Raw genomic sequence first — 15,886 nt, forward strand, 5'->3', positions numbered from 1 at the left:
AACAAGCTGAGATTATATGATATATATTCACCAACTTGAGAGGGAGCGATAGTGTCGAGTATGCAGGGCTATTTCTGTTTTTGTGCTTTTAGTTAGGTGTGGATATGTAAGTTTATGTTAGATCTGATGTCCCCTAAGTTAAGTAGAGACACGTGACTTTTCCACAATATTTCAATAATATAAAAGCAAATATGGCCGAATGGGAGGTTTTACAATTCTCATTCGAACCAGAATCTCTTCTCCTTGTTCTCTCTTCTACTATTCTCCTTGTCCTATCTTTCTCTCTTTCTCTCTTTCTCTCTTTCTCTTCTTTCTTTTCCTTGACTATTATCAGTCTAATAGGCATGTCGGACTCTAATAACCTGGAACAGGAACCGCTTTGGCTACCAGCTTATAGGTCAGCGGTTCAGTCATCTGGTCTGAATGGATGGCCAATTACAATTTAAAAAATAAAAAAATTAACCAAATAATTAAAATAAAAAATAGCAAAAATTATTGTTTGGGTCAAACGGGTTAACATTTTGACTACCTGAGTTAGTGGGTCGTTGATCAAGCCAATGGTTTTTGGCAGAAAAACAGTTAAGGGTAAAACTCCGAAATCATAAACCAAATTTAAAATTTTCCCAAATGAAGCCACCGACAATTTCGTAGTCTGGATATAATGAATACCCCTAATTGATGTAAACGTTTTAAAAGGCTAAATGTCGTGGTGAGGTGGTTGTGTGGTTGGGTTAAAAGTATTATGAAATTATTATTATTTTTTTAATGCAAGTTGCTTTGTTCTGTTGTTAACCAACCAAATAATCAAATTTCTTGAATTTTATAGAGCATTAAATGTTGGTATATTATTTTTTCAATTTTGATGTTGCCTAGACGAGGGATGTAACTTACATATTTTGAGGTGTGAGTAGGGATGCATGCCAGCTAGACCTGTTCATGGGCTGAGTAGCCCGATGGCCCGGCCCGGCTCGCACCCCGATTGGGCTTGGTCCTGTAATTAAGCCCGTAGGCCTGACCTTGAGCCTAACATAGTAAGCCTGACTGTGTTTCGGGCCGAGCTCGGGATTTGTCAAAAAAGCCCGACCCGGCCCGACTCAGCATTATATATTTTATAAAATATATGATATGTATTTTATATATTTTATAAAACATATAAATAATAATATTTATTGAAATATATATTTTTAATTTAATATATACATTTTTTATTATTTTCTTTATAATTTCTTTCTCTCTCTCTCTCTCTCTCTCTATTCAGCCGCTTCAGCAGTAGTAACAGTATGGTCTAAATTTCAGGCTCGGGCCCAGGCCCGGGCTTCAGGCTTTTTATAAAGGCCAGACTCGGGCCCAAGTTGCAAGCCTGATGGTCGGGCCAGGCTCAGGCTCGGGTCTTAGAAAAATCTATTAATATATAGTGAAAGCCCGGCCTGAGCCCGGCCCATAAACAGATCTAATAACAGCAGGTTCAATATGGGTTTACCTTTACCCAAACCTAACCATCGAATGCACCCACTTTAACCCATCCTGACTCAATTCAACAATATATGCAGAGTTTTCAAATCCAACCCAACGCTATAGGGCTCAACCCGATACTGTTACCAACGCTATAAGTCTATTGTATATTTTATAACGTATTTTGAAAATCTAAGAATAATTAATTTAAGTTGGAATTTGATTTAATTGGAATTGAGATCTCTCTTACCCACACCCATCCACAGGACACAGTTGTACGTTGGTAACATCTCCACATGAATAGAGAAGATGTTCCTAATGTACAATTATAGTGTCTTGTGGGTAGGTGTGGGTAGGAGATCCGAGCTCTTTGAGTAATGGGTTTCAAGATGTCACTTCATAATTAAAAAAGGAAAGCCAAAAGAAAATTGAAAAGAAATCCTAAATTTTAAATTTATAGAATTACAAATCATACCAAATTGCAAGAATGCTCTCCGGCTATAAAACTGAGTCAACAAAACACAAATCTAACCCAGCCCTTCACCAAATAAACTTGAACCCTAACCCAACCTTATAGGATCGGGTCAAGCCAGTTTTCCATTTAACCTGACCCATTGAGGCATTGACATCCTTAGGTATGAGGCCGTGAAAGTGTATAGCTCATCACAATTGAGTCATAAGCCTCCTAGAGGTTGAGGGAATATGAATTTGGTGCATTTTCAATTGAACACAAACAAAATGCAGAAGACATAGTAGGGAATAGGGATAATCTTAGTAGTTTAAGAAAAGTGAAGCTTGGGAAGAAGATAAAGAGGAGTTTTTCTAAACACATTAAGCCCAGAAACCTCAGTCATGTCTATAGTTTCCTCATTTGTAAGGATGGGAAACTCCCAGTCGAACCAATACAAGAGGTTGGCAAGAGTTAGCTCCAGAGATGCCAAACCAAAGGACATGCCGGGGCATCGCCTACGCCCTACCCCAAAAGGAAGAAGTTGCAAGTCCTGGTCATTAAAATCAATTGGGTTATTGATAAATCTTTCTGGAATAAACTCATGTGGATTATCCCATAATTTGGGGTCCCTTTGGATTGCCCAAGCATTGATAAAGACCCTGGTTTTAGAAGGGATATGGTAACCATCAATGGTAGTAGCTGTAATGGATTCTCTTGGAATCAGAAAGGGACCAGGTGGGTGTAATCTCAGAGTCTCCTTTATGATACGGTGTAAGTAGTCCATCCGACTAATGTCATCTTCTTCAACCTTGGATTTTTGACCAACCACTCTTCGTACCTCTTCTTGGGCTTTCTTCATCACATTGGGTTTTTTGGCAAGCTCTGCCATAGCCCAATCCAGAGTAACAGTTGATGTATCAATTCCAGCAACAAACATGTCCTGCAAATGAGAAAATGAGGGAAAAATGAAGTACTTGGTACACAATACTTGTAAGGCACTACTAGAGAAGTAGAGAGAGAGAGAGATACCAAGGTGACTGCTTTTACATTGTCTCTACTGAGATTTAGATCTTTTTGAGCTTGCAGTAAAGTACCCACAAAATCCTGTTCATCTACCTCACCATCATTTCTTTCGGAATTGAGATGTTGTTGGATTATCTGATCAAGGACGGCATCCAACTCTTTCCAAGTCTTCTTTATCTTCCCACGAAACCCAGTGAGTGTATCAATCCATCCCAAGAATGGGAAGAAATCTTGCATGCTAAAAGCTCCCATGATGACCAGCACCTCCTTGATCAAATTCCTTAATCTTCTACTGCCATCCTTTTCTCTACGGTTCCGGCCTACGGTTACTGAAGATATTAAACTATAGGTCATAGTTTGCATCAACTGACCTATATCAACTGGGATACCCAGTTGGCAGGAGCGACTTATCTCCTCCATCATAGTGGCTACTTTTTCTTCCCTTACAAACTTGAATGACTTCACTCTCTTTCCGGTCAAGAGCTTGATGAAACAAATCTTTCTTACCTCTCTCCAGTACTCACTGTAGGGTGAAAAAGCAATGTCAGTACATCCATAGGAGAATGTATTTGTTGCTTTAGTTGCAAACCTATTTGAGAAGACGAGATCTTGGGTCTTTATAATCTCTCTAGCCATATTTGCAGAGGAGACCACAAGAGTGGGAAAACTGCCCAGGTGTAAGAGCATGAGGGGTCCATATTTCTCGGACAGGGCTGCAAGAGAGCGGTGGGGGAGTGTTCCTAGTTGGTGAAAATTTCCAACAATTGGAAGCTTTGGTGGAGACGGTGGAAAATTGGGTTTGTTTAAGGAAGCTCTACTGGCTCTAAACAGAAATAGGAATGAAACGAAAAGAGATACTAAAAGGAGAAGCCCTTGTTGTTGTTGCAATAGTTGAAGCAGTATTGCAGGTAGCACTGCCATTGCATGCAGATAATGATGGACGTATAGCTACTTACCAAATGACCATTTTTTATAGGGAGGAGTCAAGTTTTTTTTTTTGTGTGTGTGAAAATAGAAGAAAAAAATAGAAACACTTCAATTACATGCATGTCACAATCAATGTGGTCCAATGAACCACCAACCATTAAGTTTGTGGCTTAGTTTCAAAAAGACTAATGAATGCTGGCCAATCAATAAATTAAAAGATCTAGTAAGGTGATTTTTTGTCTTCCTGATATCATGCAATATTGGTACCTGTTCCTGAAACGTTTTGGATTGATGTATTGTCAATCCAAAATGTACCTGTTCCTGATATCATGCAATATTGTCATCTAGCTAGAAAAATGAATGCGTTTGGAATGTCAAATTGATGTTTCAAGTTGAAACAAAACTACATGCAATGATCAACCCTGGACGTTTAAGGTGGAAAAGAAATATAAGGGTTCGTTTGGTTTGTAGTCGGAATTGGAATCGAAATCTTCTGGAATCAGAATCATAATGGTTCATTCCTATAGTTTGTTTGGTTCAGACAGGAATGGGAATGGAAATTAAGACCCCATTTGGTTCGCGGGAATAGGGGTCTAGAATCGGAATCGGAATGGGCTATTCCGATTTTAACTGTTTGATTGGGTGGAATCGGAATCTCATTCCCATTCTCTGCCCCTCTCTTGGGAATAAAATTTCATTCCTACTGATTTTAATAACCATTCCCATTCCTGTCTGAACCAAACAGATTGTGCGAATTGACCATTCCGATTATGATTCCGGATGATTTTGATTCCAATTCCGATTCCGATTCTGACTGCAAACCAAACGGACCCTAAAATCAGCAAGAATGGGATTTCATTCCCAACAAAGGGGCAGGGAATGGCCATTCCCTCAAATGGGGGAATGCCATTCCAGCAGAAATGGGAATGGGATTCCGATTCTGTCCAAGCAAACAGTTGGAATCAGAATAGCCCATTCTGATTCTAATTCCAGACCCTTATTCCTGCGAACCAAACAGGGCCTAATTCACCGTTTTTTATTGATCAAAAGAGACCATTTTGAGAAGAAACCACATAACAAAAAAAACTTAGGGTCTGTTTGGTTCATAGTTGGAATCGGAATCGAAATGGTCTATTCCAAGATTTTTAAAACCGGCCCAAACAATGAACTGGTCAGGGGTTCGGTTCCCGGATTGAACAGTCTGACCATTAAAATCGAACGATCGGCCTATTCTAACAAAAAAATAAAAAACGGTCAAAACCGTTGAATGGTTCAACCACCCAGGTCAGCGGTTTGCTGACCAAATCAAAGTTCTTCAACAAAAATCCGGTTTTGGGAAAAAACGGACCTGACTGGTTCCCAGTTTTTCCGGTCCGATCTAGTTTTGAAAACTATGGTCTATTAACATAATCTGTTTTGTTCGGACAGAAATGGGAATATGAGAATTGAAATCAGTAGGAGTGGGATTTCATTCCAAAGTGATGGGAAAGGAATGGCCATCCCTCAAATGGGGGAATGCCATTCCAATAGGAATGGGAATGAGATTCTGATTCTGTCCAATCAAACAGTTAGAATCGAAATAGCCCAATCTAATCCCAATTCTAAACCCCTGTTCCCATAAACTAAATGGGGCCTTAGTTCATACTTCATTAATTGTGGACACTGATTCATCTCATGATACTCCAATACTCACAAGCCCCAATCTCTAGAAATTAGTAATCATTCACACCAATGCTTTTAAAACTGACTTGAAACTGGGACCGCTTTGGCCACCAATTTCTAGGTCATCGGTTCAGCCATTTGGTCTGAATGGATGGCCTATTATAATTTAAAAATAAATAAATAATTAATTAAAATAAAAAAGTAGCAAAAACTGTTGTTTGAGTCAAATGGATCGGCATTTTGACTGCCTGAGTCAGTGAATTGTTGACCAAACAAGTGGTTTTTGGCAAAAGAACAGTTCAGGGGTAAAATTCCGAAATCATAAATCAAAATTTAAAATTTTCCCAAATCTAACCGTAGCAGTTTGGATCGTATAATGAATATCCCTAATTGATACAAAGGTTTTAAAAGGCTAAAGGTCGAGGAGGTGAGGTGGTTGTGTTAAAAGTTATTATGAAATTATATATTTTTTAATGCAAGTTGCTTTGTTCTGTTGTTAACAAACCAAATAATCAAATTTCTTGAATTTTATAGAGCGTTAAACATTGGTATATTATTTTTTCAATTTTGATGTTGAAAAAAACGTTGATTTGGTCAGGTTCTGGTTTACCTTCACCCAAACCCAACCGTCAAATGCACTCACTTTAACCCATCCTGACTCAATTCAACAATATGCAGAGTTTCCAAATCCAACCCAACGCTATAAGGCCCAAGCCGATACCATTCCAATTAAACCCACAGTCTTTCAATTGTATATTTTATAACGTATTTTGAAAACTTAAGAATAATTAATTTAAGTTGGAATTAGATATTTAGAATCCGGATCTTCTATCCACAGAACAATACAGTTTTATATTGATAACATCTCCCCATGAATAATAATATGTAATAGAGAATATGTTCTTAATGTATAACTATAATGCCTTATGGGTAAGAGATCTGAGCTCTTTGAGTTATGGGATTCAAGATGTCTCTTCCCCCATAATTAAAAATGAAAAATCAAAAAGAATATGAAAAGAAATTCTAAATTTTAAATTTATAGAGTTAGAAGTCATACCAAATTGTAAGAATGCTCTCCATATATCCAGGGCTATAATGGTCTAGCAAACTGAGTCAACAAAACACAAACCCGACTTGGGTTGAAGAATCTAAACCCTAACCCAGTCCATCACCAAATAAATTTGAATCTTAACCCAACCTTATAGGATCAGGTCAAGCCAGTTTACCATTTAACCTGATCCATTGAGGCATTGACATCCTTAGGTATGAGGCCGTGAAAGTGTACATCTGATCACAATTGAGTCATAAGCCTCCTATGACATATGCGCAAAGCGGTTGATCAGGGAGGATGAAGTTTATTTTGCCTTGAATCAAGTCATATGCCTCACTGACTTGCTTGCCTACCTTTCAGAACTATGAACTTTGCATCAAGGCATATGTATGCCTAATTCACCTTTTAAAGCTATATATGGACTTAGGGCCTGTTTGGCATGTCTTTCCATGTGGTCTTTTGGTTGTTTACAAGTTGAGAAGACTGATTTTCAGTCTATTTCCATTTGGCTCGCAGAAGATCTAGCCGTCAAAAGACAATGCATAAAAAAGACGCGAAAAACTCATTTCGGGCTGATTTCGGGAAGTTTCCCGCGTCTTTCACGTTTTAATCTTGTGCGAAAAGACGCCATCTGCCAAACTGTCTTCAAGCTACCCAGATCTTATATCAAAAGCTCAATATATCTTTTGACTCTCAGAGCTACAAGATCTTCTAAAAAAGACACACCAAACGGGTCCTAAAAGTTGCTGCTATACTTCCCTAAACTGTTGAGGAATTTTAAATACAATAAATTAGGTTGTCTTTGGTATGGTTGGTCTTCAGCCTGCAATGTTTTGATTTGAAACATAATCCTTCCAAGATTGTGTTTGGTGTGTTTGAAAAACAAGCTCCCCCTCCAAAATAATATTAAACAGATTGGTGTTCAGATGGAGTCCAAGTGCATTAGTTTGTTGTAACCGGGCTAATGTTGAAGATTTGAATCACCTATTTGTTAACAGTGTCTTGGAGGTGAAGATGTGCTGCATGCATCATTGATCACCAAAATTCTCTATTGGCTGTAGGCCGAACTCAGCTTGAGAGGGCTGGGCTGGTTACTCCTTGTGATCGTGGCATTGGGTTCAACATATATTATAGAAAATTTCAGGCCTCAATGTTAAAATCATTCATAACCACCGTGAGGGTAACAAGGTAGCAGATGGCTTAGCAAAGTTAACTTGTGATCGTGGTTTCAATGCCACTTTCCAGAGCTTCGATGAACTGCCTATAGATGTACATCCTTTTATCCATTTTCTGAAAGACCATTGGACACAATTAATTGTATTATATGAGCTAGTGGTTTTCTTCACAACTACAAAGTTTATCTTTTAGAGGCTTTAGTCCGTAAATAGCTAATTATGTCGTTCAAATGTGTATTTCAGGGGCAATTCATAACTGCCTCTATATTGTATTTTATGCCCCAATTAATAAGAGCATTTTTGGTAATGAACTTGAGTAGTTCTTCATGATGGATGAATTGTCTATTCATCTATATAAGAGTATGTTTGCATGCTCTGATATTGCTAATTTGTTCTGCCTCACAAAAAGAAGTCTAATATTGCTAAGGGTAAATCTCTTAAACTACCCTTACTGTTCACGAAATTGATAAACTGCACCCTTACTGTTTATCTATTGTCTTAAGCTATCCTTAAGTTTTCTAACAATTGACACACCGTTAAACACTAATAAGAAAAATGAAATATCGAATTTGCCCTTCACTATTCATCAAAATTTCAAAATAAAACCCAATTGATGAACAAATAAACCCAAAATCATATCATTGTAGCAACAACATTTCTTGGCCAAAATCATATCGTGGTGGCAGTCGATGTATCAAATTTGAAAGATGATGCCAAGGTTTGTGTTGCTAAGAAGACACAATGAAAATAGTAGGTCGACTAGAGCAATGATGAAAACAGTTACCAAAAATAGGGTTTTCCTCCATAAATTGTCAGATCCAAATCTTCTCCTCTTTCCCGCAATGTGCTTCACCGGCGCTATCTATATTGACTCGATTGGAGGAAGCATTCAACACTCTGGTGTTGGAGGCATACACGATGACGGAGGCGTTGCATCTGATGGATACATTGTTTGATTGAGAAGAGAGAGAGAGAGAGAGAAAAGAGAATAGAGGTTCGATTTAGAACCAAAGACTTACGGGCTGGCCGGCTACCAGCTTTTTATTTATATTCTCTTAACATAATAAGACCAATAATTACAAGAATGCCCTTGGTGGCAAATCATAATAATGAACAAATAACAGAAAAGATAAAAGGAACTAGTTGACAGCACCTAGGTTAACTAGGCTGACAGCATACTAACAACAAACCAAAATAAGTTTCACAACACTCCCCCTCAAGTTGGGTTGTATACATCTATCATGCCCAACTTGTCACACAACACATTGTGATGCGAGTATGGAAGTCCTTTTGTGAGGATATCAGCAAGTTGTTCCTTAGAATTGACATAAGGGGTGCAAATTTCCCTTTTGTCCACTTCAATGTGCTTGGTCTTCCCATGTAAGACAGAATTGTTGGCGATGTTAATGGCTGCCTTGTTTTCATAGTAAAGAGACATAGGATTATGAATAGCAACCCCAAGCTCCCCTAGAAGATTTTTTAGCCAAAGAACTTCAGCCACCCCATGTGCCATAGCTCTATACTCCGCTTTAGCACTTGACCTTGCTATCACACTTAGTTTCTTGCTTTTCCAAGTCACTAGGTTTCTTCCCACAAAAGTGCAATACCCACTTGTGGACTTTCTGTCATCCACAACACCTGTCCAATCAGCATCTGTAAAGACTTCCACCTTTAGATGATTATGCTTACTCAATAGTAAACCTATTACTGGATACTTTTTTAAGTATCTAAGAACTCTCTCTACTGCCTCCAAATGAGGTTTCCTAGGAGAGTGCATGAATTGGCTCAGGACACCAATTGAATAAGCAATGTTTGGACGAGTCATGGACAAATAAATTAACTTTCCCACTAATCTTGCTTTATACCTTTGACTATTAATCTTGCTTTATACCTTTCAATTGTCCCGTCTGCCTTGTGTTTAACTATAAACACTCACTTACGCCCCACTAGGTCTTTTCCCCTTGGAAGATACATTAATTCCCAAGTTTGAATTTTATGAAGGGCATTAATTTCTTCCTTCATAGCACTTGTCCATTCAAGGTATTTTAAGGCTTCTGCAACATTTTTGGGTACAATGATGCAATCAACTACAGATAAGAAGGCTTAGTATGAGGGGGAAATGTGATCATAGGAGACATACTTGGTGATGGGGTGTTTGGTAGTACATGACCTGAGTCTCTTTCTTTGAGCAATAGGAATGTCAAGGTCATCTACAGTAGGAGCAAGGATGTTAATAGGTATAGCAGGGTTGGGACTTACCTCCTAGGAGTTTGACGGTGTCGGATGTTCAGTGTTTGGTAGTTCCACATCCCTGTCACATTGCTGATCTCTATGGCGTGTACGTTGGAAGACACAAAAGGGGGCTAGGTCCGAAATAGAAGGAAGAGAGACTTGACGGACTTAAACCTATTTCTCCTCTTCCACACTACTCTCCCCCTGAGGATAAGCAATGAAGAATGGTTCAGACTCAAAAAAGGACACATCCATGGAAACAAAATTTATGACTAATGGGATCAAAGCACCGATATCCCTTTTGAGAGGAGGGATACCCCAATAAGATTCAAGGAATGGACCGAGAGTCTAACTTTTCACAAGACAGAGACAAATCATGAACAAAAGCACGACAACCAAAGACTCTCATGGGAATGGAAAATAGAGGGGACTAAGGGAACAATAACTGATGAGGGGCCATAGCATCCATCCAAAACCATTTTGAAACATTCATGTGTAGCATCATCCCTTGAGCCACCTCAAGAAGGTGTCGGTTTTTTCTTTCGGCAACACCATTTTATTGCGGTGTTCTTGCGCATGAGCTCCTATGAATAGATCCATGGGAGGTAAAAAACTCATTAAGCTCACCATGAAAGTATTCCTTAGCATTATCTGATTGAAAGATCTATATTTAAACATGGAACTGTGTAAACACCATCCGCTGGAAATCTTTTGGAACTTCATCTCTGCTATGCATCGGGAATACCCATGTATAGTGAGAGAAATCATTGGTCAAGGTGATAAAGTACTTATACCCGCCCTCAGAGATTATAATAGTAGGCCCCCATACATCATAATACACAATATGAAAAGGAACACTGGATCTTTTATTAATTGAATGAAAGGTTGTTCTACATTGTTTGCTTAACTGACATGTTTGACACTGGAAATCGGACATTGAACATGACTTAAATAAAAATGGAAACAAAGACTTCACTATTTCAAAAGAAACATGACCCAACCGACTATGCCACAAAAAAATTGACTCTTATTTGACTGACTATATGACTTCGAGGACGACACCGAGAGACCAGCTTTGTTGTCGAGAATATAGAGACCATCCACTAGGCATCCTCTACTAATCATCCTCCCAGAAGTTAGATCTTGAAAAATTCATGAACCAAGAAAAAATGTTACACTACAGTTTAAAGAATTTGTGATGCTACTGATTGAAAGCAAATTTATAGTAAGTTGGGGAACATGCAACACACTATTTAGGTTAAAGCCATAGGGAAGGGATATTGATCCTTGGCCTGCAATGGAGAATGATCCATCTGCAAGTCTCACTTTATTCCTTCCTAACAAAAGGTTATAAGTCTGAAATAAATTTGGCTTACCGGTCATGTGGTTAGAGGCCCCTGAGTCAATGGTCCAAGGGGAATTAATAGTAGTGGTGACATGGAACGCAAAAGCCTTATTACTTGATGTAGATGCAAATGAAGTAGGAGTACTAGTAACTGAACTATCCATCTGTTGCAAAGCCCTACCATATGACTCCAAGTGATCTCTGAAGGAATTCATGATATCTTTCTTGGGGTCAAAACTAGTAAAATGCTCCCGGGTAGTACTAGAAATTTAAGTATCTTGGGTTGCCACATGTGCTGTATTATGTATTGTATTCGGCTTCTTCTTACCTTGCACTTTACCCTGTTCTTGTTTCCTCACTGCCCACTTGGGCTTCCTGTGAATTTCCCAACATGTGTCACGTGTATATCGTGAGCGCTGACAGTGGGTACAAAACAACTTGTCTTTACCATTAGCCTTCTTGGAGTCACTTTTCTTCTCCATATTGTTATTACCCATTGCAGCCAAAGCTACTTGTTGCTCCCCCTCAGTTGTAACCATCACACTCCGCCTACTTTCTTCAGATTGAACAAGGGCATATACCTCTTGAACCAAAGGCAACTCTTTGCTTCCTAAGATCTGAACTCTCAAGGGTTCATAAGCAGAGTTCAGTCCCAACAAGAAAGCAACCACTTGCTACTGAGAAACTAGCTTCTTATAGGCCTTAGCATCATTATCATGTTTCCACTCTATAGCCTGATAGTGATCCAATTCTTTCTATATGGAAGTAAGGGCCGAATAATAGACAGACAAACTACGATTTCCCTGTTTACAGGTTGAGGATTCAACTTGCAACTAGTAAATTTTGGCATAATGCCTTTGCTCAAAATAGGTGGTTTTGGCCTGTTCCCAAATCTCACTAGCGGTGTCATCCCACATAAAATTCTTCTTCACCTCGGGTTCCATGGATGCAAGGAGCCAAGACACCACCATATTGTTTTCTTGGTCCCACCTATCATGTTCAGTTGTCTCACATTTGGGTTCTTTCACTTTGCCATCAATGTAACTAGCTTTTCCCCTTGCTGTTACATAAAGTTTCACACTTTTAGCCCATTCCAGGTAGTTCAGGCCATTTAAAGGGGTAATTGGCATGGGAAACATCATGTTTTCACCCCCCATACCAGCTGTACTACGAGTTAGTGCAACTCCAGAAACTCGAGAAGATGTTGAATCATAATTTTTCATTAGAAGAAAAAAGCAGGGTCACAAAGATACCAGACTAGATCCCACGCAAACAGAATGCTAAACTCCCAAGAATTCCACTTCCGAAAAGAGAAAAAAATACTGTTGAAACAATCCAACAATAGGTTGGCCCTTAGAATAGCCTAGTAATCAGTCCAACAACTAGTCTACCAACAGGATACTGAAAACAATCCATTAACAACAATAGTTCGACCACAAGGAGTCATTAACAAGGCCTACCAATAATTTGACAACAGCACAAGATAAAAAAAGGGTCATTCATAGCATAGACCACAGAGAAAAAAGGGGCACATACCCCTGTCCAGCACTTGTACAAAGGTGCAAGAGATCAAGAAAAAGAACCCAGAAAAACTTTTCGCAGCATCGAACCCAGAAAATATTTTTTCACAACATCAGAAAATCCAAACAATGCTTTCCACAGTAACGAACTAAGAGAGGAGGATCATTCTAGCATCACCCCTCTTCTATTAAGGTTTCCTTGGTGTTACGACCAAGGAGGAATCCAAAGAACAACAGCCACAAGAACTTTGATCAATCCGATTAGAGTTCTTGGTCTTCCACGTCCAAGAGATCAAGAGAAAGAGGGGAAAAAAAGGGGACTGAGATTCAGATGAGAATAAAATAAATTGAAGCCCCATAATTATTGCTCTGATATCATTTGTTCGATTGAGAAGAGAAGAAAAGAGAGAGAGAGAGAGAGAAGAAAAGAGAGGTTCGATTGAGAACCAAAGACTTAAGGGATGGCTGGCTACCAACTTCTTATTTTTATTCTCTTAACATAATAAGACCAGTAATTACAAGAATGCCCTTAGTGGCAAATCATAATAGTGAACAAATAACAAAAAAGAAAAAATGAACTAGCTGACAACACCTAAGTTGACTAGGCTGACAACATACTAACAGCAAACCAAAATAAGTTTCACAATAGATACGAATCCATTGCCTGAGGACGGTGCGCACTGCAGCTCCATGAATGGCTTGTCTCCATGTGCAGAGGCCATCATGCTACAATCATCAAGCTTCTGGGTTGTTCTGGTGGCAATTTGTTCTACACTAGCTTCACGAAAATCTTCAGGCATTTGGAGGAAGCTGAGAAAGGACAAAGTTCACACTTCAAATGGCAACCTTTGTCTGCACCTCTGCAACTTAGGTTGCAACTCTTCACGAGATATCTGTTGCAAATCTTTAGGTGAGATGGTTAATAGGCTATTAATTCTAGTTCAGTCTAGCGTTTTGGTTCTGTTGTTGTTGTTGTTATTGTTGTTGCGTCCCTGCCAGGGTGGCAAGTCGTTCTTCCCATGTCCTCATCTACAAGTTCATCCAACAAACATATTGCCCAATAGTCACAAAGGGGACCTCGGGGTGTACTGCGGGTTGGTCCTGCCCCCCTGTGGCTAAATTATTGTTGAATGTTGCTAGAGGATGCCATTGAGAGTATACTCGACAGAGGAATATGAGAGCACAACTTTTTGTACAACATTTCCACAAACGACGCCAATTGATGATGCGCAATTTGACAACTCCCTATTAACGGACAACTCAGAGGTCAAGCTAATGAGGTTGCGTGGTCGAGCTATAAGAAAATAGTATTAGAGTGTCCGAGTTGCTTTACCCGGGGTGGGCACTCCGATGCTTAAGTCAGTGAATTGGAGATTTTTAAAGAGCTAAAAGTAAGAAAGCTAGAGAGCTTGTGAGAGCTCGTGAGAGCTTAGTTGTGCATGTACCTTCTAAGGTTGGAGGTGAGGCCCTTATGTAGACAAGATGTTGTGAGCCTTACGAAACACGTCCGGTATCACCGGCCCATATGGCTCGGAGGTAGTTTCACACCTAGAGATGGAATTTGTGTAAGCGAATAATGCTTATCCAGTCACGCCTGGAACGGGCGAGGTGAGAACCGACTCTTCTGACGTGGCGTCATGATCTCGGGGAAGTCGGAGATGATAATCTGCTTAAGGAGGAGGTCGCCCGATAGGTCGCGAGCTGAACTCAGGTTAGGTTGGAAGAAACGGGTCGCCTCTTATGCTGACCTGATGTCTTGTCGGGGTTAGGGAGGCTTGGTGGAAACAGCTTACCTCTTGCACCAACTTGAGGTTCTGACTAGTTGTTCGCAGTTCGGCCTACCAGGGTGGTGCCGAGATTGCTGATACAATTACAAGGTGCCCGAAATGGTCTGCTTGTGTGGTGCCGAGGTGTCACCCAATTGTCTTGAGATGCCACATGTCATAATATTATTTGGAGGATCAAATTACCCTTCATCAGTGTTGAATAATCAGATGAAAGCATGTTTTTGAAATCAGATTCAAGAATATGTTTTTGGTTCTAGTTTTGAAAACAAAAGCACACACACAACCAAGAACATGGATTTTGTGTTTTTGTTTTAAGAAACACTTTGTTTTCAAGCAAGATGGTTTTGATATGTTTTTGGAACTGACAACAAGAAAAACAATTCAATTTGTAAAATTCCCCCTAAAATAAAGGTTTTTAAAAATGAAAACATATTTTGTAGTGTAAATTGTATGATTGACAGAAGATGTTATTAAGGCTCCATTTGGAAAGAGTACAAATACAAATATGTACAATGCAAATATATACAAAATAATACAAAATATAAGGTCGTGCACTCTACATATTTGTATTTGTGCCCCTTCCAAACTGAGCCTAAATAGCCAAATGAAAGCATGTTTTTAAAATCAGAAATTCAAAATTATGTTTTTTGTTTCAATTTTGAAAACAAAAAAAGAATACATACAATCAATAACATATAACAGGAAAAACAATTCAGTTGTAGAACACGCCCTAAGAAATCCAAAAACCTCTAGGCAAAATATAACACCACAGAAAATTCTCGTAGTATAGCAAACAAGTAATAATCGATAACATGTTTCCCCTTCTCCTCTGCTTCAGTCTACAAACGTTGAAATCCTTGAGCATTGGAATCTAGACCTCCAATTGTAAGTAGACAAAATCCTTATTGCACTTGACTTAAGAAATCATGATTTTGGGCATGATGATCTTGTCACCCACATGATGTTATGCGTAATTCATGATATTGTATGACTAGGCTAGATGAAATTTAACGCAACATAAAGATATATTATCTTTAATCAGACACTGTCTTCACAATGATGCATTAATTTTCAATTGAACACACACAAAATGAAAACACCAGAGTAGGGAACAGGAATAGCAAGTAATTTAAGAAAAATGGAGTTTGGGAAGAAGATAAAGAGGAGTTTTTCTAAACACAGCGAGCCCAAAAGCCTCAGTCATGTCTATCGTTTCCTCATTTGGAGTTAAAAGGACATGCCGAGGCATCGCCTAGGTGTC

At 39.0% G+C, this 15,886-nt stretch overlaps 1 protein-coding gene across 1 annotated transcript; it reads right to left on the reverse strand.

The window, feature by feature from the left end:
• Positions 1-1,882: 1,882 nt before the first annotated feature.
• Positions 1,883-3,880, reverse strand: LOC104613514 (cytochrome P450 71A1-like). Its single transcript, XM_010281358.3, has 2 exons — positions 2,933-3,880; positions 1,883-2,843 (listed from the first exon to the last, which is right to left on the reverse strand). Exons 1-2 carry the CDS (start codon positions 3,845-3,847, stop codon positions 2,232-2,234), a joined length of 1,527 nt encoding a protein of 508 aa, XP_010279660.1. The 5' UTR covers positions 3,848-3,880; the 3' UTR covers positions 1,883-2,231.
• Positions 3,881-15,886: the final 12,006 nt, after the last annotated feature.

Source organism: Nelumbo nucifera, chromosome 3 (genome assembly GCF_055504915.1).
Source record: "Nelumbo nucifera cultivar China Antique chromosome 3, China Antique-T2T, whole genome shotgun sequence".
NCBI lineage: Eukaryota > Viridiplantae > Streptophyta > Magnoliopsida > Proteales > Nelumbonaceae > Nelumbo > Nelumbo nucifera.